Raw genomic sequence first — 21,767 nt, forward strand, 5'->3', positions numbered from 1 at the left:
CACGTGTTCATGTGTGCATGTTTGTATGTATGTATATGGTCACGTGTTTACATGCATACATGTGCAGTGAGAAAATAAGACGGGAAGTGTGGGAGCCTCCAGCTGGTCACCACAGCTCGGTACTATGGAGACAAAGGTTGTGACAGTCTGTCTTACCCAAAGAAAAGGGAGTGGTAATTTCGGCATCATGTTGAGCATGTAACATGGGCAGCTTTTGTTAGCAGTATTTCCCTTGCAGAGTTTAAGGCAGAAAACTGGCTGAAATATTTTAGTGTCCCAGCTTCTGGGAATAATAATCCTGCCAGGCTGTCGTGTTCTGCTGGGCTTGGCTGTCTTTTCTCTTTCTAAGCATGTGTGAACAAACCTGCCACTTACATTGGTTTGCTTTGATTTCTGCCCCCCCCCCCCCTTCCTTTCCCTGCTATTCCCAAACCTGCCCATCTGCTTGTCTTGCCATCTGCACCTTCCCAAGCTGCAGTGGAGCTGAGGGACCAGGGCTTCTGCAAGGGGCCCTGCATGACCAACATTCAAAATACTTACTTTTATCCTCACCCATTCTTTTTTTTTTTGGGGGGGGGGCGGGGAGATTGAAGATGTAATATCTTCCTTTTAGTTTTTTAGTTTTCAATTATACTTGATATTCAATATTATTTTAGATTACTTTCAAGTATACAGAAGCACAGTGGTTATACATTTATATAATTTATGAAGTGATCACCCCGATAAGTTGATTATCCACCTGGCTCCATACATAGTTAATCCAATATTATTGATATATTCCCTATGCTGTACTTTACATCCCCATGACTATTTTGTAGCTACCAACTTGTACTTCCTCATTCCTTCTCCTGTCCCACCCAGCCCCCCCCCCGACCCTCTTCCCATCTGGCACCCATCAGTTTGTTCTCTGTATCAATGAGTCTGTTTCTGTTTTGTTTGTCCATTTATTTTGTTCCTTATTCCACATATAAGTGAGATCATATGGTATTTCTCTTCCTCTGTCTAACTTATTTCACTTCGCATAATACCCTCCAGGTCCATCCATGTTATTGTAGATGGTAAGATTGCATTCTTTTTAATGGCCACATGACAGTCCATTGTAGATATGGACCACGTCTTCTTTATCCAATTACCTATTCTAAAGTTTACAGATATTACCCGGAGTAGTAGTTTTACTGATATATCCCCTCGGGCAAAGGAAGTAAGAGAAAAAATAAACATATGGGATTATGTCAAACTAAAAAGTTTTTTCACAGCTCACAGCTAAGGAAACTATCAATAAAACAAAAAGGGAACCTACTGAATTGGAGAAGATATTTGCCAATGATATATCTGGTAAGGGGTTAATATCCAAAATTTATAAAAAATTCATTCAATTCAACACCAAAAAACCAAACAATCCAATTGAAAAATGGGCAGAGGACGTGAAGAGACATTTTTCTCACCCATTCTTATTCCCTTTGTCCCCCCCACCCTTATTCTTAACCTTCCTGGATTTTGTTGGCCCAGTCCCATTGTCACCTTTCAATCTATGCTTTCTCTTTGGGAATTCTAGAATTTGGGTGTCAGAAAGTTGACAGTCAATAAGCGAAGCATGCAACTGCTTCTTGGTGGCATATGGCTATTATAAAATACATGTCAAGTTGACCAGTGGTTTCGAATCTGTGGGTGGTGAGGCTCTGAGGACGTGGTGCTATCACACTGCTTTGGTGAATCCACAGGTGAATGCAAACTGTCTTCAATCAGCAGATAATTTATTTAAGTGAGAACCTTCAAAATAAGCCCTTGAGCCTATAAAGCAAGAACAGTTTAGAAACATGAATGGAAGCTACATTTTATAAGAGATGAAAGAGAGACTAAATAACAGGCATCATAAAAAAACCTAATGAGTCACAACCATGAAGGGATGAGGTGGATGGACTCATGTATCACCAATAAGTCATGACATGTCTCACTCCTTTCCAGGGCACCCTGAATTTTTCCACACTGGTGGAGATCCAGGTCAGCTTCCCCACCCCAACCTCATGGTATAGTGTGACCCCTGTCAGTGCCTCTAGCCACCACTCTTCTACTGTTCGGGTCACGAGTCAGTAGATGGCAGGTAAAGAATTTGATCAAGAGAAGTCCTGGGATCAATCATTAAGTCAACTCGTAGCATTTATTGAGTGCCATTCTGTGTCTGGAACTACCCAAACTGAAATAGTTGGGGACCGCCACTGAGTGGGTCCTGATTGAGGAGTAGGCAACAGTTATTATAGGTCACACCTCATATTTATGTTTCTTTTGACTTGACAAAGAATTATGAAATACAGGGACTCATTTGATCCTCATAATTACCCTCTAACTTGGGCATTATTGTTTCCATTTTTCTGATACAGAAGCGGAGGCTAAAATGGGTTTGGAGAATCTAGGATTAGAGGAGAGTCAGCAGGACATCTCTATTTTTGCCTTCCTGTTTCCTGTCCTAAAAGGTAGACAGTCCCTCTGGACTGTCCGTTCTATATTCTCCCATCATGGAAGGGTTATTCAGAGCCCACCAATGCCATCCTGCTGACAGGAAGGGATCTCACAGCCCCTGTTACCCTTCCATAATTTTCACTGTGACACCGAAGCATCAAAGGCTTTCCCTTGCCTCTGGATCGAGATGGGAGATGGGTTTGTGTTGAGGGGTGCAAGTTGTTTGCAAGGTGAATTGGGTCCTGACAATGGACATAAGGGTCCCATGAGAGAAGGGTTTGGACACGTTGGCTGCCACGTGGTTCTGGACTTGAGCTGAAACCTGATGCTCACGAACATTCGACTCTATTTTGGGCAGTTGCTCGCTGCACTGGGCTGGCCCTCCTCTGTTTAGGAGTTATGAACCTCATCTGTGGCCGGGCATGCTGATCTTACTGTTCACCACACACAGGATTGTCATCTCTTCTTTCTCGGGGCTGCCCAGGCGTGCTGTATTGATACTGTATCGTGCTGCTCTCGTGAGCCCTGCCAAAAAGAGGCAGGCAGCTTATCTTAGCTGATGTAGGTACCCAACAAAAAGGGTTATATTTCGTCTCATTCCATCACAGAAAGTCACCAACAGGCTTTTCTTGACCCCAGGGGTTGTGATCTAAGAAGAGACTATAGGAGGTTTTGTAATCATCTTCTGGTCCACTGGACGCACAATAAATATAGTTCTTCTTACACAGGCAAGCACGGAAGGGTCTGCTGAGTCCTGAAATCCAGAGCCTCCCTCTCCTTCCGTGATGAACCCCCGTCATGTATGTAGTCAGACAACTCAAGGATCTTGTATTGCTAGGAGACTAGCAGGAGAGGATCCTCTCCCAGCCCATAGGCAGTGGCAGAGAACTACCATTTTTTTTAGCACTTCCATCGTGCCAAGCCCCTCCATGTTCTTCTTTACAAAGATGAGGCGGGTCAGATGAAGAAACTGGAGCCAGAGTGCTTTGGGAATTTGCTCAGCATCTCACAGCCAGCAAATGATGTTTTGGGGTTTCAAACTCAAGTTTGTGGCCATTTTATCCTCTGATTGATAAAAAATTGTATTATGGCAAGCTGTGTACGTTTTAAGGTCTCTCTAAGCGACTGCCACATAGCTAGGCCACTTTAGCTGTCAAAAAATTGTCCATCATCTTTGGTCAGGGTTGGTCATGAATTATGCAAGCTCAGATTTATGTGAGGTCTTCAGGGATGCAGCCTTGCACTGAATACAGCTGCCTTGAGTTTAAAATAGACCAGATCAGGTGGAACTCTCCCTGTTCCTGTGGCCAAGAGATCTGCAGAGAGGTTGTTATCACCACTAACTCCCCCAGTCACTCTCTGGCACCTGGCCCCAGATTCAGACTGATGGCTGGATCATCCAGCTGTCAGAGAGAATTAAAGTGAATGACAAACTTTACTTCTCTTTTCTGCCAACTAGACTCAGAGTGTCAGAGTTGGGGAAGGGGACCTCAGAGGAAATCTTGGAAAAAGTAAATAAGACAAATCAGACCAGCACATCCATAAAATCAAATTGTAGCCAGATTAAGTTAGTGAGTTGGGGACCATCTTAGCCAGAGAGAACCAACTCAAAGATCCACGAGGCCAGGCAGGCAAGGGAGAGGAACAAAGCAGGTTTCAGGCCATATGGAGTGGTGGGGATAACGGGGAACTGAAGGGAACAGGGGCAGCCCCTCCTCAGCTCCAGCACGGGGTACCATAACCAGTGTTGCCACATCTTATAAGCTGAAAACCCAAATGTAAAATGTTGACAACTAATTAAAAAATTTTAGAACATTTGAGAGTCGAACAAATCCAGTGCTAGATTTGGCCTTTTGGCTGTGGTTTCCAACCTTTGATTCAGAGGGCTAATTTGATTTACTCAAGCTCAAAAGGTGAACGTGCTGTACTGTTCCAGTCTCATTCCACCATGGGACAGTCACCTCCCTCATCCCTTGGGCTCTCCTGGTGGCAGGGGTGCAGCTGGGGAGTTTTGGGGTTGGTAACCTTTCTCTCCTCCTTATGTGACTCATGCAAGTTTATTGAACTGCAAGGATCCTTCTTTTCTCAACTATAAAATGGGACTTATGACACCTGCTTTCTAGTGGTGTGTGACAATCAAATGAGACCGGGGATAGAGAATCATGTTGTAAACCATGCTATGGAGATGAGCATCATTTCTGAGAATATGTCCTGAGCCAGACAGCAATTTGCTGGATTTTTTTCTTCCTGGGCTCTTTCCTTTCAAAGCCTCTCTGTCTCTTTGTTTGGGATTAATGTCATCTATATCAGATAAATGACAGGTATCAATTTGTCCATTCTATGAGGAAAGAGTGAGCACTAGAAAGGAGAGCAGTAACGTTTGCATCCCAATGAGTTAATACTGAAGGCAGGAGTGGAGCCAGAACCTATGTACCCAGCGCAGGCTGATCCTGCAGCTCAGAGAAGCTCGTCTGTCTTTCCTTGTCGCATGTTTGGGGAAGCGACAATTTTCCCTTTGCTTTTGTGATGCCACCAGCAGATATTTATATTGATATCTGACATTTATATTCCACACAGTTCATAAATGGCCTGCTGTGCCGATTGTATGTGGAATACTAACATATCCAACGTGCCCACAACACAGACACAATCCATTACTTAACTTGATTGAAAAAATACATATACTACTTCTGTTAATAGTCACAAGCCTCTATAGTTTGTCCATTTTTAAGGCATTTTTGAGGTTCCTAGACAATTAAGTTACTGAGACACTACTTTTCCTACAGAAGAATTACCTAGCCCACTGATTTCTCTGAATACATTACCTAATTTGCATTATTCCTTAGTTAAATATAGTATTTGCATGCATAAAGAATAATCTTTGAATATGAAAGAAATTTTATGATATTGCAATATATTGAGGTCTTTGGAGGAAAGATATTATGTAAATCTCAAAATTAAATATTAAAACAATATTACACTGCTGCCTGTAAAAATTTAGAGTGTTAAGATCCATATGCTAAAACTAGTTCATTTTTAAGGGCTTGTCTCCTTGGAAATTAGCAGGCGAAATTTGCTCCAGAGCAGAGAAAAGATTGAGCCAGAACTTTAAAAATCCTGGAATGACTTTAAAGAAAACTTTTATTGCAGTTAATAAAGAAAAGTTTAAAAACCCTAAGTAAATGAAATTTTCACTGTTCTTAATCCAATTTCATAGTTCAATGCTTTCTTCTCCTTGTTAATTCTAAAAAGGATGTTTTTATTGTTTCTTAAGCCCTGGCATTGAGAAGGAACTTCCAAGTAACCTCAGAAAGGTCCTTGCCATTTGCAAAATGGTGGTGTGTTGTCTGCTGAGCTGAGCAAGTCGGCAGGTAGCACTGACCATGACCAAAGTCATGGCTTCCATCCCCGGCAGGCTTGGGGCTATCAACTAGATGGTGAGTTCTGTGGAGAATTCAGACTTTCTCACCTGCCCCAGCTTCATGAGGGAGGGACCACACAGCGCTAGCCCCAGAGACCCTTGATAAATACTTGCCAGTTTCCTTTAGTCCCCACATATGAGTTAGTATATAAATGTTTGGCTGATGTGTGGTGATCTGAATATGTCCTGGTGGTCCACAGGTGGCCAGGTGATCTCTCCAGGTCAGCCAGGTGACTTGGTAGCTTCGTCCTCTGTGGGTCCTAGCAGGAAAATGTAAGGGAATGATTTTAGGATATACCAGGAGCCCTGCTCCGCTCCGAGGAACACAGTGAGATTCAAGCACACTCACAAGGGTTTGTTTGTTTAAGTACTTTAACTTTGGAGATGTATTATTAATTCATTCAACACGGTCTTTGTGACTACTTTCCACGTTTCTCTGGTTCATTCACTTACTCAGCAAATACGTTCTGAGGCTTTCTGAGTACCATGCACAGCTCCGGGCACGGGAAACACAGTAGCAAACAACACACGGAAACTCGTGCCTTGCGGAGCTCACGTTCTAGTCCATAGCACTCACTGAGACTGGGATCAGAGGCCCAGAAAAGTGACAGATAAGCATGTGACTCTCTGGGAAGGGACTTGGGGTCCCTCAACTGGACTCTTGGTACCACAACCTGCTGTGATGCCTGCTCTCACTTTCCAAAAGTTAAGGTGTAACCACATCAAGTGGCTAGAGAGCATTTCAATCTGTGGTGGTTGTTGCTGTACAGTGACAGTGGTGGGTGGGAGGTTTTATTATTTACTAACTGACCGATTGGAACTTCATGTGGACAGATGTCACCTGCTGGGCCACACTGTAGTTGAATGTGGGAATTCTCCCTCTTCCAGGTCCGCGCAGTGGCTAGTGACACTGCTAACATCTCCAAAACAGCTGAGAAAGCCTCGCCCTGCATCCCTGAGAGGATGCCTATGGGTACCTATTTGCTCACTTTACCCCATCTTGGCCCAGGCTGCTGCCAGTGAGATTGGAGTTAAGTACCTTACCCTGTTTGAAGTCCGAATGAGATTGTTAAAACCCTCACTGCAGAGGGCACCTCTAGTTGGATTAGGAGATAGTGCTGTTTGCCTGACGCCTCCAGCAAAGTGGATAAGAGGACAGGGGAGTCTGGTGATGTGTCCACTCTGTGCTCCTCCAGCAAATGTCTGCTCCGTGAGCCGACTGTAATCTCCTAGAGAGCATGTCCTGTATCCATCTTATTAGCTATTGTTCCCCAGTGTCTAGCTAGGTGCTGGAAATAATAGCATTCAATAAATGTTCATTGAATGAATTAAGAAATTATCAAATAAATGTATGGTGAAAATGCCTCAATCTTCCTTCAACTAATCTCAGACATCAGCAAATGGCGCAGCTTAAGTTCTCTCTGTGGTCTTTCCGTCCTCAGGCATCTTTGGGCGGGTGCTCTGATTGGAGTTAGGCTCCTATGTTCTCCCAGATGTTGGTGAGACGTAGGACTTCCTGGGTGCATTGTCCTCCCAAAACATGGCCCTGAGAGAGGCACCTGCTATGACCTGGTCTGCCCCCTTCCCCCACGGGCAGAGACTCAGCTGCTTGAGCAAGCACAGTTGGGGGCAGTCAGGGCGACATTCCATTGCTGTTGTCTGTCCACCTGCACACCAGCTCTGTGCCTATCATTTTCACAGCACCATCCATGTTAAACAGGCAGGAGCACCAGGGGTTTTTGAATGCAGCAATTAACAAAACAGTAATCAAGCTAAGTGTTTAATTTCAGAAAATTAACATTTTCTCTGAGCGGATGTGAGAGATGGGGAAAAAAGGCACATTAAATGTTCTGGGTAAATAAAGGCAATGCTGGGCCACAAATACTTTCCAGTGCAAGGGAGACTCTTTGCCATCCTCCTCCCCAGACCTCGGGGTCAGTTTCCCTCTGAGAGCCAAGTGTAGAAGGATAGAATCAAGCCATTTAAATGTGTGCCCCTCCCTCCCTCCCTCCCTCCCTCCCTCCCTCCCTCCCTTCTCTCTCTCTCTCTCTCTTGCTCTCTCTCTCTCTCTCTCTCTCTCTCTCTCTCTCTCTCTCTCTCCCCCTCCCTCTCCTTCCTTTCCTTCTTGGGACAGAGCAAATGCGTTGTCTATCCTGAAGAGCTCAGGAGGACAAGGGCCCGTTCATCCCCTGTGAGCCTATTTGTACCGTAGAAAATCCTGACGTGTGTTGCCCTTCTCTGAGCTGTACTAGTTATAAGGATGCCACAACGAGTTCTTGAATGTGCATTCGTTTTGCGGGTGCTTAGGCCATATTTCTTCTGATAGACTGAGAGCTCCTGAAGACCAGGTCTCCCGCCCCTAGTAATCTCTGCAGCTCACATGGTGTCCTGTTCCAGGATGTCCTGGCCGGCCTTACCTAACGTTCACAGTCTGGTGGCACCTCATAAACCAGTGGGCTGGCGTTTGTTTTTAGGACTGGGTTTACATGTGGGGAAGGAAGCTTGTGAGAAGGTGGGAGTGCAGAGGGCTGGCTGCAGACAGGACCTCTTGTGTCAGTTGGTTCATCAGGTGCCCTGGAAGGGAGTGAAGGCCCAGGACGAGGACTGGGAGGGCAAGAAAGGTGGCTTTGCAGGAGGAACAGGGTGAGGTTTGAGCACAGCAGGGAGTCTTGAGGCTAGGTGACAAGGTGCTGCAACTAAGCAGGGGACAGGGATGTTGGGGTTGGGTTGAGTGGGGTGCTGCCTGAGGGAGTACAGGGGAACCACAGGTCCTCACCTCAGGGAGCGGACTAGAAATCTGGCTTGGTGAACGGCTTTCCTTCAGGGGTCTTGTAGGCAGCTGACATCGAGCACTAAGAAACCAAAGCAGGAGAATGAGAGGATGGTTTGCAAATATGTGGGAGACATGCCAGGGGCTCCCAGAAGTGTTCAGGGATGGTGGCAAGGGGAGGTGGGTTTAGTTCTGTGCATGTGTGATTTGTGGAGATTTGGGGTACCCAAGTTGAGGTACTATTTATGCAGTTGGATATTCAGGCTTCTATTTTCTCTGTGAGGTGGGGGATAAGCTTGGTTGCTGAGAGTGAAGAGAGAGTATTGGTGTGGAAGGTGGAAGGAGAATGGAAAAAGTTTGGCAGTGCCATTGCAGAGAATGGGAGATGGAATTAACCAGAGAAATGCAGCATTTTCAGAAAGTGTTGAGGGTTCATTTGAAGTTGGGGATCATGTATTTACAAAGCTTCCCATATGTCCTGTTATGTGACTTTCTCAGCAGTGCCTGGCTGCTAGAGAGCAGACCCTACAGGAAATTTATTGATTGTGGGCCTCTCGTGGGTCGAGTTTTGCTGGTTGTATCTTATGAAAAGATAAAGGCAACACAGGCCTGGGGGTAAAGGGCGTATCGTCGATTATGTTATTGCAGAGATAGAACCTAAGCTGGTTAATGAGGGATAACAAAAATGGAGAAGGCTGATGCATTGGGTGGAAGTCAAGGCTGGCAGGGCCAGGTGAGGCCAACAGAGGTGCAGTGGGCTCATTAGAGGTTGCCATGAGGAAGCAGAGACTGGAATTTGTGGCTTTAAAAAGGGAGCAACTTCAGCTGTGATAGGTGCTCTGCTGAACACTTGTGCATGACAGCCAGGGAGTGAGGGGCACACAGCCTGCTGTAGGGTTTTCTTTCCTCTCCTGTGGCCACTCCAGCGCTAATGTTTCCACAGAACTGCCTTCTGTGACTAAACATTCAACAAAGCAGAGTTGCCACTGCTGCGGTCCCACAGCAGAAAAGGCTCACAGGCTTGCGGGAGGCGGTGCTGAGGACCAGCCCCACCTGCCACGTGAGTCCTGACGGGTCTCCTGAGCTGCTCTCATAGCCACCCTGGGGTGCCTGCCCAGGACAGGCATCATCTGACAAGAACCCCTCTAACCTACACACCCCTTCACACCTCTTGCCACCATAGGGCCCCACAGCGTTCAGGTTTGCTATCCTTTCCGGGTGTACCTTCTGGTTACCCCCACAGGAAGGAGACGCCAGGCAGGGGGATCTAGGAGGCACAAGGGACCCCAGGACCCCATTAGCCTGGATGCCTCCTCCTCTGGCACAGGGCTCTGCACTCTTCCCCCTTGGAGAGGACCTCTGATCTCCCTGAGGGACCAGGCAGCACCCATCCATGAGTGCCTCCCCACTGCTCAGCATCCTCAAGAGAGTTCTGGGTGTGTGCGTGTAGGGGGAGGGGAGAAAAGGCCCTGATGCTGACAGGAAGCAGGGCTATTTCTGGCTCTGCTGGAAACTGCTGAGGACTTAGGGAAGTTATTTTCACTTTCTTGCCCTCGGTGCTCTAATCCATAAATTGTAAGAGTTGACGGAAAACTGAATGACCTTGAATACCCTTTCAAAGTTTACCATTCTGATTTCTAGATTTCCAGACAAATAGTTCTCAAACTTGAGCGTGCGTCAGAATCCCCTGGGAGGCTTGTTAAAACACAGTGTGGGGGCAGAGCCCCAGAAAGTAGTTTACAGGCTCTCGGCCTCACGTGGAGGGGTGCTGGCTCGGATAGTAGATGGCTATCAGCTGGGGCTGGTTGGCCGTCAGCTGTAGCCATTGAGTCATTAGCCACTAATATAACTGCTGCGGCTACGAAGGAGAGCCGAGGAGAGTGGAGGAGAGTGAAAGAGAGTCGTCAGTGGGTTGCAGACAAAACGGACAGCAGGTCGCACGTCCAGTGAACCCAGCCTCCAGTGAGACCGTAGTGGTATGACTCCCCTGCCTATGGCTCCGTGGGTGTTCCTTTTTGGCCTCACCTTATCCTGCGTTCTTATGTGGGGAGCGGGACCAGAGACCCTGCAGGCCTCCCCGCACGACACACAGATTGTTGCGCCCCACCTTCAGAGTTTCTGATTCAGAAAGTCTGTGCTGGTGCTCAAGAGTCTGCATTCCTCCCCAGGTGATGCTGATCTGGGCCCACGTTTTGAGAACTAGCAGGGTCAGGTGGATGGTCCCAATAAAGACACCCCCCCCCCCCATCAGCCCCTAAACCCAACCCCTAGTTGTCATACATCCCTTGGCTTGGAACCAAACCTGGGAAGGAGGCACTTATCTGGGGGTATGGGGCCAACTCAGCCACCCAGGCCTGAACCCTCACTTTCTCTCGCATCTCCGCTCCTTTGAGCCTATGACGAGACTCAGCCAATATTCTACAACAGCATCAAATTGATGTCACCCACTCAAAGCAGCCTTCTGTCCCCAGGGTGACACCAAGGTGGAGAGGGAGGTTGGAAGGGGGTGTTGGAGTCATCTCAAGGCTCGGCCCAGAGTGAAAGCAAAGAAGTCAGCATCCACAATAGGGAAAAACAATTAGAAAAAGAATTAATTCTGCTTTTGTATTCATACCCAGTCTCAAAACTAATTGCTTATTTATTTAATCTACTTTGACCAGAAGTGTTACTGCACCAAACATATTTAATGAGTCAGGCTTCTTAATGTAAAATCCAAGCATATTTGTGCAATGAAATGAGTTTTCATCAACAGAGGGAGAACCTGTTATCTAAGCAGTACCTTCTCAACAAAGTTATCTCCTAAAATAGAAATGTCGGAAAAAACACAATTCATCTATGCACAATTCATTTGCACAATTTATTTGTGTGTAAACTGTTCTTTTTTGTCATCAGCACTTGTGGGCCTGAAGTCTTTCACTAACATTTAAATATAGTTTTGTTGTTGTTTTGTCCTAAGAATGTGTTTCATGTAAGGAAACCCACCCCAACTCCTCACTCTCAATCTCATCACCCATACCTTTTAGGAATTCACAGAATTTAATCGGAAGCCTCAAGGGGACTTCTGGAGACTGGCCAACATTTTTGGATCTCTCTATGGACCCTTCAGAGTCTGAGTTGGGGAGACAGGAAAAGGATTGTCCCGGAGGCTCAGGGGCTCCCACTTCTGATTCACCCAGAACAGCTCTGAATTGTTCTGTTTTGCACTATGCTACAAGGAACATTTTGTTTGCAGAAAGGATTCCACAGCGCAAAAAGAAGAAAAGTTAAACAACTACTAACATTAGGGTAACATTTCAGCTGAAACAGTGAGATGGAGATGGCCCCAGCCTCCCTGCTTCTGCCTCTACACCACACTTCTGTCCCCACTCCCTTGGGGCCACTATATTTAGACCCGCTCATATTCCTCTGCAGCTGCAGACTGCAAAATCACAGCCCTGCCTCCCCTCCCTACACACCTTTCTCCTTTGAAGGCCAATATTCATGGTAGGTGCAGCTACATAACTTCCTGACCTCTTTTACTTCTGATGTTTTCAGAGAAAAAAACTGCAATTATTCCAGGAAAGGCAAACTTTTACTGACTATCAATTATGTACTAATAAGGTGGAAAGAGGCTAAACACTGATCTTCTTATGTTCTAAAGAGTTTATTGACTTATGTTCTAAAGAGTTTATTCCAGTGATGGAGAGCACCTGGAAAGTTAGATGACAGTGCACTGTGTCCCAAGGTGGTGATTACAGCCAAGTGAGTTATTAAAGTAAGACTTTGAGTTGGGAGGAGGGAAGGGGGCCTCTGGGGGACATGGTCTGGCAGGGCTAACCCGAGGCAGTGTGTGGCCTGATCTGGGTGTCTGAAGGCTGGTGGAGTTATGAAGAGAGGTGGCCAGAGCAGGTGGTTCCACAGGCAGAGATCTCAACAGCTGAGTTCTGCTGGGATACAGTGAGTGGAGCAGTTAGTTGAGAGCAGTGGGTTCCTGAGAGGGAGCAGTGGGAGGTAGTCTGCATTGGTTGGTGGCTGCTACATTTTAAACCTTAAAGAGAGAGTTGGGACATTTTCCAATGGGGAGCCATTGAAGGATTTTAAGCATCAGAAAATGTGGGTAAATCGAGCTTTGGAAATATTATTCTGGCTGCAGTCACTTTGCAGTGCAGAGACCCAGAGGTGGACAAGTGAGTCGGGACAGGATATTAGGTATAAGGAGATACTGGTGACAAGTCCAGGAGAAAGGCAGGGACAAAGTTATAGAGCATTTGTGACTCTTGGATCATAGCATAGGAAGAGCGGGCCATGACACACCTCTTCTCAGCATCACTGGGTCTCTTTATCCTCAAGGACAAGGCACCCCATTGTTTATTTCCTAGATTACTTCCCAGAAAAACTTCTGGTCATCTTGAGATGGGAACCATCTGTCTTCTGGAACATTTATCACACTACTCTCCGGGGACCCCCACTGCTAGCCTTCCCTTTCTCCAAATCCATTCATATCCATTGCTTCCACCCTGCCTGGGTTGACATGCTTATTTATTTCCTTAAAGATTTTTATCAAATAAATACCCAAGGCTGTCATTGGACCGTGCTTTTCACATGTACCCTGGGGAACAATGCCCAGGGACTGATTTGCATATGTGAACAGTGGTGGATCCAGAAGGAGACTTTGGGGTGGTCCCCAAGTCCCCTGGCCTGGTGGACTGGATCTAGTTGGAAGGACCAATGGACTACACAGGGCACATCCTCAGAACATATGAAAAATTCATAACATAAGGATTTATATTCGTGTTTTACAGCCTCTGCAGCATCTGCAGAGCCCTGACCATAGCTGTTCTTTATTTCTGCTAATTTCTACTGCCCTGAGCTGGGGTGCTTGGCTCCTTATTACATTCCCTCGCCCACCTTGTTTTCTTCACAGCTTGGATCTATGGTATGGATTACAGGTGGTTAGTTTAAGGATGATTTGGCTGGGACATGCTAGTCTAGAAAGAATAGAAAAGGTTAGCATTACCATATGATCCAGGAATTCCACGAGGCATATACCCAAGATAAATACAAACATAGATCTGTACAGAAATTTATACATAAATGTTCTTAGCAGCATCATTCACAACAGCCAAAATGTAGAAACAACCCAAATGCCTATCAACTGATGGACATTTGTCCTAGAAAAAGCGAGGTACAGGATGGTAGAAGTGGCTGCCAATCTTCAGGTGCACTGTTGCGGCTGGAGAAGCAGCATCGCTATGAGGGGTCACTAGTAGGACTTCTCCCCACAAATCATGTGAAAGGGCCCAGGAAAGCTCCCCTACCCTGGCCAGCATGAGTCATTGTGAGGGAGGCAGATAGATTCCCATTTCCATGGGTCTCCTTGGAAGTTCAGATATGAAAATCACCCTAACTGAACACGATTTATCTTCAAGGAGACTTGATAGTGCTGTCACAAGAGCCAAGGTAGAGGAGACTCAGCTGTGACCTGCACCTCAGCTCAGCTCCTAGGGCAGGTGACAGGTAGCCTCTGAGCAAGGCTGTCCCCAACCTGATTTCCGCCCACAGAAGCAACACTTTTCCCCTTAGAGGAGATTTGCTGAACTCTGAAATCCAATTTCATATTTGTATAATCTCTTCAAACACTTTACTCCAATAGATCAACTTAATTTTGAATGTAGGTATGTTTTGCTATTATTTTTCTTTAAAACTACTTATACTTTTGATGTCTTAAATAAAACATTTTAACATAATAAACTGTTATATGATTTATTATATCCCAAATGGGTTATGGTTAAAACTATTGGAAGAATTATTTTTACACAAAAATCAATTAAGACATTAGGAAATAACTTTTTTGTTTTTTATATATGCATAAAATTACATTTTATTCTCTTCTTATTTTTTTAATTTTTATGAAATTTATTGGAGTAACCATGATTAGTAAAATTCAAGTGTAAAAAATAATTTTAATAAAGATAATACATTAGACCTCAGTAATTGTCCTAGGGAAAGAAAGCATCAACTCATTCTCACATTTTAGAATCTGAGATACTTAATTGTTAGGGGGAAATGCTCCTATCAAATAAGGGGGGAAAAATGAGTAAAGAGAAAACTTTGAACATGAACAAGTCACTAATTAAATTAAAGGGTCAAGGAATGTGATAAATAAAAATATATGGTCCAGGTGAACCTGAGATATGACAGCAAGGCTTCCACACATTAAGACTCCAGGGTCTAGGTTGGGGGTTATTAATAGCTGAGATTGATTCCTGCCTCCATCACCGACACAGAATTAGCCTCACAGGATTGCAGGCCCTATGAGCTCCTTTGGAGCCCTTCTTACACATGGAAGGCTGGCTGGTAGTCGGCCAGGCCACATCTCTGATGTCACTGGCAGTGACCTGTGGCCAGTTTGGGCTAATACTTCTCCCTTGTCTCCTGTGAGTTCTTTCATAACTTATAGTGGGGGCCATCCTGTCCCTCCAATTTATACACATCCCATTTGTCAGTTTAGGTTGTGTGCCCTTTTGCTGCTGGATGTGTGTGATGTACGATCTCGGATCTGTTGGCTTCAGAAGCAATTTGGGAGTAACAGCTTCCCAAAGTTGTCCTGGGCAAAAAAACAGAGACGAGGACTCACTTGGCCTGCCTTTGCGTTATCTCCATCCCAGAGCCCCTTGACCAACGAGGTTTGAAGTTGGAGTCTCTTTCTGCTTTAGACACATTAAAGGGCCTCTTATATTAGCTCTAGATTCTCTTATCAGATATTCCTGGTTTTCATTCTGTTCGAGCCCTTAGTTGATTTTTCATTGGTGACTGACAGGACACTTTGCATTGCTTCCCCCTCTCTTCTTTGAATTCTGGCTTCCTGTTGGGTCAGCCTCCTTATTTGGCTAAGAAAGAATGCAAGGCAATTTTGATTATATTTGTTTTTTATTTTATTTTATTTTATTTTTCAGCATCTCCTCTTTAGGCCAAATATATCTTTCTTCAGCCTCAGTATCTGCTTTCCAAATAGTCCTTAAACTAATTCTTTACTTTTACTTTTTCTAAAGGTCTACATTTGCTTCTTTCCTAAATATTAATAATTTTATGAACTCTACAGTTTCATTTCCTCTCTCAGTAGCACGTTTAATTTAATCAAAAGTGTTTTGTGTGCTTGTAAAAGAGGGAATCTTTCAAGAGTTCATTGAAACTGCTCCTTCATCTGAGGATGCAGGTTTTGGAGAAAAGACAATTGGCCAGGACTTACTGTTGGAATCAGCATATCTGGGGGTCCTAGGGGCTGCTTCTTTAAACAATCTTCTCATCTCTTGTTAGTCTGCCTTAGTTTTGCTAGAAGTTGGTGTTTGAGTGGATACCTGCGCTCATTTTTATTTTCTGTTTTGTCTGAAGGCTTCATAGCATGTAAAGCACCAGATTCAGAGGTGGCATTGCACTTGGAGAAGGGGGAAAAATGTATCACTGTAGTTAATCACTATGGCAGAGCACCACATGTAAGCTGCCCCTGATTTTCAGGGTGGAAGGGTAATACTTTCTTCCTTTCTCCCATGTTCTAAATCCCATCTCAATTAAAACATAAGACACTTACAGTGACCTGGGTGAGATTAAACAACCTGCCATGGGATGGATCTGTGAGCATCCTGTCATTGCCATAAATCTGAGAAATGCAGGTGGGGGTGACCTTTACCCTCTGGCAACTTCTCCTGGCTCTGCGGCTGCAGCTTGGCAGCTGGGAGGTGTTTGCCATCTGTGTAACAGGGGCGTTCCTCTCAGTGGGTTTTGGCTACCGAGTGCCTCTGTATCCTGCCCTATGATTTCTTCTTTATCATCTGACCCCATCTAGACTCCAACATTCTTCAGGGCAGGGCTGTGATTTTCTTACTTGTCCTTCTGTCCCCAGTAATTAGAGCAGGGGCCTGGCCCAATGTTTGGCAAATATGTTGAATCTTAAATGATGGCTTTCCAGGGATTAGAAGCAAAGAAAAACAAAAGTCCTTATGCCATTAGGATTCTGCTTTTCAATTTTTAATATGTGATGCTTCAGCTCTCAGGGCAGAAGGATGCTGAAAACCTGTGTGGCTCTGATAGCATGAGTAACAACATGGAATCGTGTTTTCACATAGGTCTGAAAGGGCAGCCCGTGCTGCACAGTGAGCAGTGGTGGTAGTGGGGGAAAGCAGACTTATCAGAAGCCATTCTCTGCCCATCTTAGTGGGATACCATTGGGACCCCCCACCTCCACCCCACCCCCACCCCGCCAATGATCTGACTGACTCTGGAAAATGCCTCACCTTCCCTGAAGCGCCTTTATCCTCTCCATGGCTCTGCACAATGCACACAAGGTCTTGGAAAAGATGATCATAAGCCATCCACACCATTAACCATCTAGGCTGTTGCTAAATCCATGCTCAGTTCCTAGTTTCATTTTACGTGATTTAGCAGCAGCGTTTGACACATTCTCTCCTCCTGGGAATGCTTGTTGCCCCTGGGTTTCTAGGTGATCATGCCTCTTGTTTCCTTCTACCTCATGGCCTTTTCTTCTCAGGCCCCTTGGCTAGTCCCTCCTCATTTCCTGAATCTTAGAACATCTATTCTATGCTACTCATTCCCTTGGTGCTCTCTGCCAGCTCTGCTGCTTTCAGTATCTTTGAAATACTGATGACTTTAAGTGTCTGTTTCCAGTCTGGACCTCTTATGCATGCATTTGCCTACTCAGTGTCTCCTCTGCAACATCTTGGGCGTCTCACACCTGAGAGGAGCACCTGCTCTTTCCTCTCAAACGGCTTCTACTGATGTTTTTTGACTGAGATCAGTTCATGGCGGCCCCACCTTCCAGTTGCTCAAGCCAAAAACTGTGGAATCACGTTGACTCTTCTATTTCTTAGTATTCCGCATCCTCCATCCATTGAGATATTCTAAATGTATTCAGAATCTGCCCACTTTGCTCTCCCCACCGCCACTGCTCCCAGCCTGGTCCAAGTAACCATGCTCTGGCAGCTGGATTATTGTAACAGCATTAGGATCGGTCTTTCAGCTTTTACGTGGCCCCTGCATTCTATTCAACACAGCAGAGAGTGATACCGTTAACATACAAGTCAAATTGTGTCACTCCCCTGTTCACGACCCTCCCATAGTTCCCCACGTCACGCAGAGTAAAAAGCCAAAGGCTTCTTAGTGTCTTACTCTGTGTCTCAGGATCCTACTCTGGGGCCTGGCTTCTGTTCCAGCCCCACTGGCTCTTTCCTGTTCCCCTGAAATACCAGGCTGCTCCTACCTCAGGAGCTTTGCCCGGGCCGTTCCCTCTCAAAGGCTCTTCTCCCGGTAGCTGCATGTCTCCCGCCCTCCCCTCCGTCGACCTTGTGCTCCTGCCCCTAGTTCTCAGGCAGGCCTTGCTGACCACGTGCTTTAGAGTGGCAGCCTTCTCCCAGCCGCCTCCTACACTTTGGCATTCTGTATCCCTTCTCTTCTCCTCCATTGTTTTTCCTGTTATACTTAATATTTTTAACATACCTTGCGATTGCTTCATTTATTACATCTAGTCTCTGAATCCTTCCACTAGCAAATAAGTTCTGTGAGGAAAAGGAATTTTATTCCATTCACTATGGAATCTCTAGAACCTAGCACAGTGCCTGGCACATAGCCAATGCTCAATAAATATTTGTTTCATCAATTAATTAATGAATTGGGCCAGGATACTAAGTTGGGAGGAAGAGAAGGTGCATGTAATAGTTGAATCAGGATCAGCAAGCATTCTGGTTTACTAGATTAATAGGCCAAATTTAACATCATAAAGGTGAAGAGATACATGTAAATCCCTATAGTCAAATGCCAACTCTACAGACAAAAGATGAGGCGCATACCATGGGACAACCTAAAGGTGATTGATATTTGACTGTGATTTCAGAACTGAATAGCAGGGGCGTGTCTTTGATCCAAAGGCTAATAATGGTCACATCAATAGATGTATGGTACACAGATCATGGTAGATATTAATTGAACTCTAATCTTTGCTGCTCAAACAGCAGTGGGAGAATTGGGTTCATCTCTGGGCCTCATGCCTAAAGAGAGATTTAGATAACACAAGCCCCATTTGGAAAAGAGCTAGCTTGGGTGGCAGTGTATCATGGGGGAAATGTTCACAGTATCTGGCCATTCTTTTCAGCAGGAAAGACTCAGGGGAGACCTAACTAGTTTCTTTAGCTATCTGACAAGCCATTCTGTGGAAGAGGGAATATTCTATGTTACTTCAGTTGGCAGAACTGAGACCAATGGGAATAAGACAGATTTCAGATAAGAATAAGGAAGACGTGCAGATTGATGAAATTACCCAAATATGGAGCCATAGCTCCTAGAGGCAGCGAGCCTCCCATCCCTGGGGACATAGCAGGGCCAGGCACAGAGTAATTGTAGGAGGGTTCAGGACTGCATGAATTCAAGTCCTTCATGAAGCACACACCACAGTGGCATTAGATGTGCCAGAGATGGGGGAAATGAGGTACAAGCCAGAGGAGGCTGGGATGAAGGTCTGATCCTTGTGAAGGGGAGAGGGAAGGAAGGACGATTGGGTAGGAAGAGTCTTAGACTGTGGTGCTGTCACAAGGAAGCCTTGGTACGTCCAAGGGGGTGTCTTTGAGTGAAAGTTGCCCATCCGAAGAGTCCGGAATTGTCCTGCGCTGGCATCCAGGCCACTTTCAGTCATTACCTGGGAGCAGCCCGTGGGAAGCAGGCCTCTCTCTGAATGTGGGGCTGGATTGCAGAGCCCAGCAGCTGGGGCCATTAGTCAGTTATGCTGCCAGCAGTAAGAGTTTTGAGAGTCATATTTTCACAGCCACCAGCAGACCTCTAATGGGAACTGTGCAAAATCCCAGGTGGACACTGTGATTCGAAGGTGTCATCATAACACTCTCATGATGGCTCCCCAGGCTATGAGCATCTTCAGAATACGTGCTCAGCATCATCACGCTCCACCCATCATGTAGTAGGTGCTCACTGAGAATCCAGCGAGTGACAGAGAATATGGTGACCCCCATAACCCGGTGGCCCTGCTCTGTAATTTCAAGTCTTGGAGGGGAATCTGTTCACTTAAATTGAGGATAGTAAACGTCAGTCAGCCATGGTCCCCAGAGAAACCTTGTAAAGTGGAGTTCCTGTGAGGAAACGACCTTCGTCAGCGCAGAAATGCCAGAACAAAACGTAACAGCCCCTGAGTGAGCGCAGGCTGAAGCCTCATCCATTACCTGCCTCTTCCCCTAGAAAGACAGCCCTCATCTATTATTTCCAGACTGTTTTCCTTTTACTTACACCGTGTGAAAAGTGTTGAATTGGGAAATAAATAATACTATTTCCAAACAGAGGTTTCAGAATCACTTTACCGATTTTGGAATTATTATCCTGTTTCCAAATGTTTGGTTTGTGTATCATTTCCTCATTTATATTTGTGAGCTCTTTATTGTGAATGTCCCCGTTTGGAAAACTCTGCCAGAAGTCTGAAAGAACTCTGTTGTGGGTCTGTGTTCATGTCTTTTTTAGAGATGCCTCTGCTTTCTTTTGAAGTGCAGCAAAATTTTCCAATCAGTCTCAGAAAGAGATGTTTACTGAGAATGTTCTTTCCATTGCACAGTAATTCTGACCAGCTCTGCTGTCTCCACTATCACCTCTTGCCTCCAGGTTCTCTTCTCTGCAGTAGCCCAGCTCATTACTGTAAGACTGAGATTCCCTCAACATCTTTTGCTCAAAAACATTCCATTGCTCTTCTTGTCCTACTTATTGTCTGAAGCCTAGACTTGTCCCTAATTGGCTCCAGCTTGCCAGGCCACATTGTTTTTCCAGGATTCCTCCAACCTTCTCTTGTTTTGGTCAAGACTTCCTCCTCCTTACCCAGAAGATTTCATGCCCATTCCAGCTCTTGCCCTCATACATGTTCTCCTATCCTAAATTATCACCTTTCACTCCTTTGTTATCCAACTCCATTCATTCTGCAAAACCTGCAGGAAGTTCTGCAGATCCAGCTTAGCTGATGAGAAAGAAAGGACAGGCTTCAAACCTAATGACATTTCTCTCCCTCCTTATCTCTGAAAGATGGCACTTCTCATGTAATTGAAGGTCTGTTTCTATGCCCTGTCTCTTCCTTTCTCCACAGCCCCTTCCACGGTTCCCATCATGCACCAGGTCAGCGCCACCATGCGGAGCATCACCTTGTCATGGCCGCAGCCGGAGCAGCCCAATGGCATCATCCTGGACTATGAGATCCGATACTATGAGAAGGTGAGCCAGCTCTGCCTCAGGCTTGCAAGACCCAGGGCCAGCCACTGTTCCATAGGCAGTGTCCAGCTGATGACACAAGGAGACAAGCTGGCACAGTCCTGAGGGAGGGAGGAGTCTGGTGATGGAGAATAGAGTCTCTCTGGGAGAGTAATAGAGACGTGGTGATAGAGACCAGAGGTCTTCCCTGGCAAAAGCCTTCAAAACCCAGGCATTTACTGTATTAACTCAGGAGAGAACCGTCCAACCCATCACCCTGCTATCTGAACAGCTCACTGGGCTAGTGTGGCAGGACTGGTTCCATTCTCCTAGTCATGTGCTTGCTATACTCATGCAGATGCTACAAAGCTGTCAGGGGTCACCTGAACTTTCTGAAAATTTTGTGGTATTGTAGACTAGTATTCTTCAAAGTTTTGGAGTAAGTACCTCCAATATGACGTTGTCTATTTATAAATCATATGCATGTACTACTGCACTAATATATTTATGGAGGTTAAAAATATTTAAATGAAAATTTAAAAGGATGAGATAAAAATTAATAGGAATGGAAATTTATACATTATCTTCCTTGACTACATTTTTGCAGCTATGGCTGGGGGCGCACAGCAGGGCATATGCTGCCAAGAATAAGGAAATAGGGCCCTATGGAGTTGATCTCTGGTCTGTCTGTGGGAGAAGCAGGGACTTCCTCCCACCATGGTAAACTCCAGCATTTGCAAAATCCCAGGAAAATACAGTTCTTTCTATACTAACCCAATACGTTATTTGAAAAGCACCAGATCCATTCATTTATTTGTTCAGCAAGTATTTATCAAGTGCCTACTGTTTGGCAGGTACTATTTTAGAATATACTGGTGATCAAAAAGAGTTTCCTCCCTC

At 45.4% G+C, this 21,767-nt stretch overlaps 1 protein-coding gene across 4 annotated transcripts in view; it reads left to right on the top strand.

Moving 5' to 3' along the window:
- The window catches only part of EPHB1 (EPH receptor B1), a 418,394-nt gene that overhangs the window by 305,720 nt on the left and 90,907 nt on the right, over nucleotides 1-21,767 (top strand). For all 4 annotated transcript variants that reach the window (XM_019748047.3, XM_074312877.2, XM_019748058.3 and 1 more), the window contains one exon: nucleotides 20,767-20,891. In XM_019748047.3, the coding sequence (XP_019603606.1) occupies nucleotides 20,767-20,891 (125 nt within the window). The remainder of the gene's footprint in view (nucleotides 1-20,766; nucleotides 20,892-21,767) is intronic.

Source organism: Rhinolophus sinicus, chromosome 5 (assembly GCF_057876585.1).
Source record: "Rhinolophus sinicus isolate RSI-liver-muscle chromosome 5, RSI-T2T, whole genome shotgun sequence".
Lineage (NCBI taxonomy): Eukaryota > Metazoa > Chordata > Mammalia > Chiroptera > Rhinolophidae > Rhinolophus > Rhinolophus sinicus.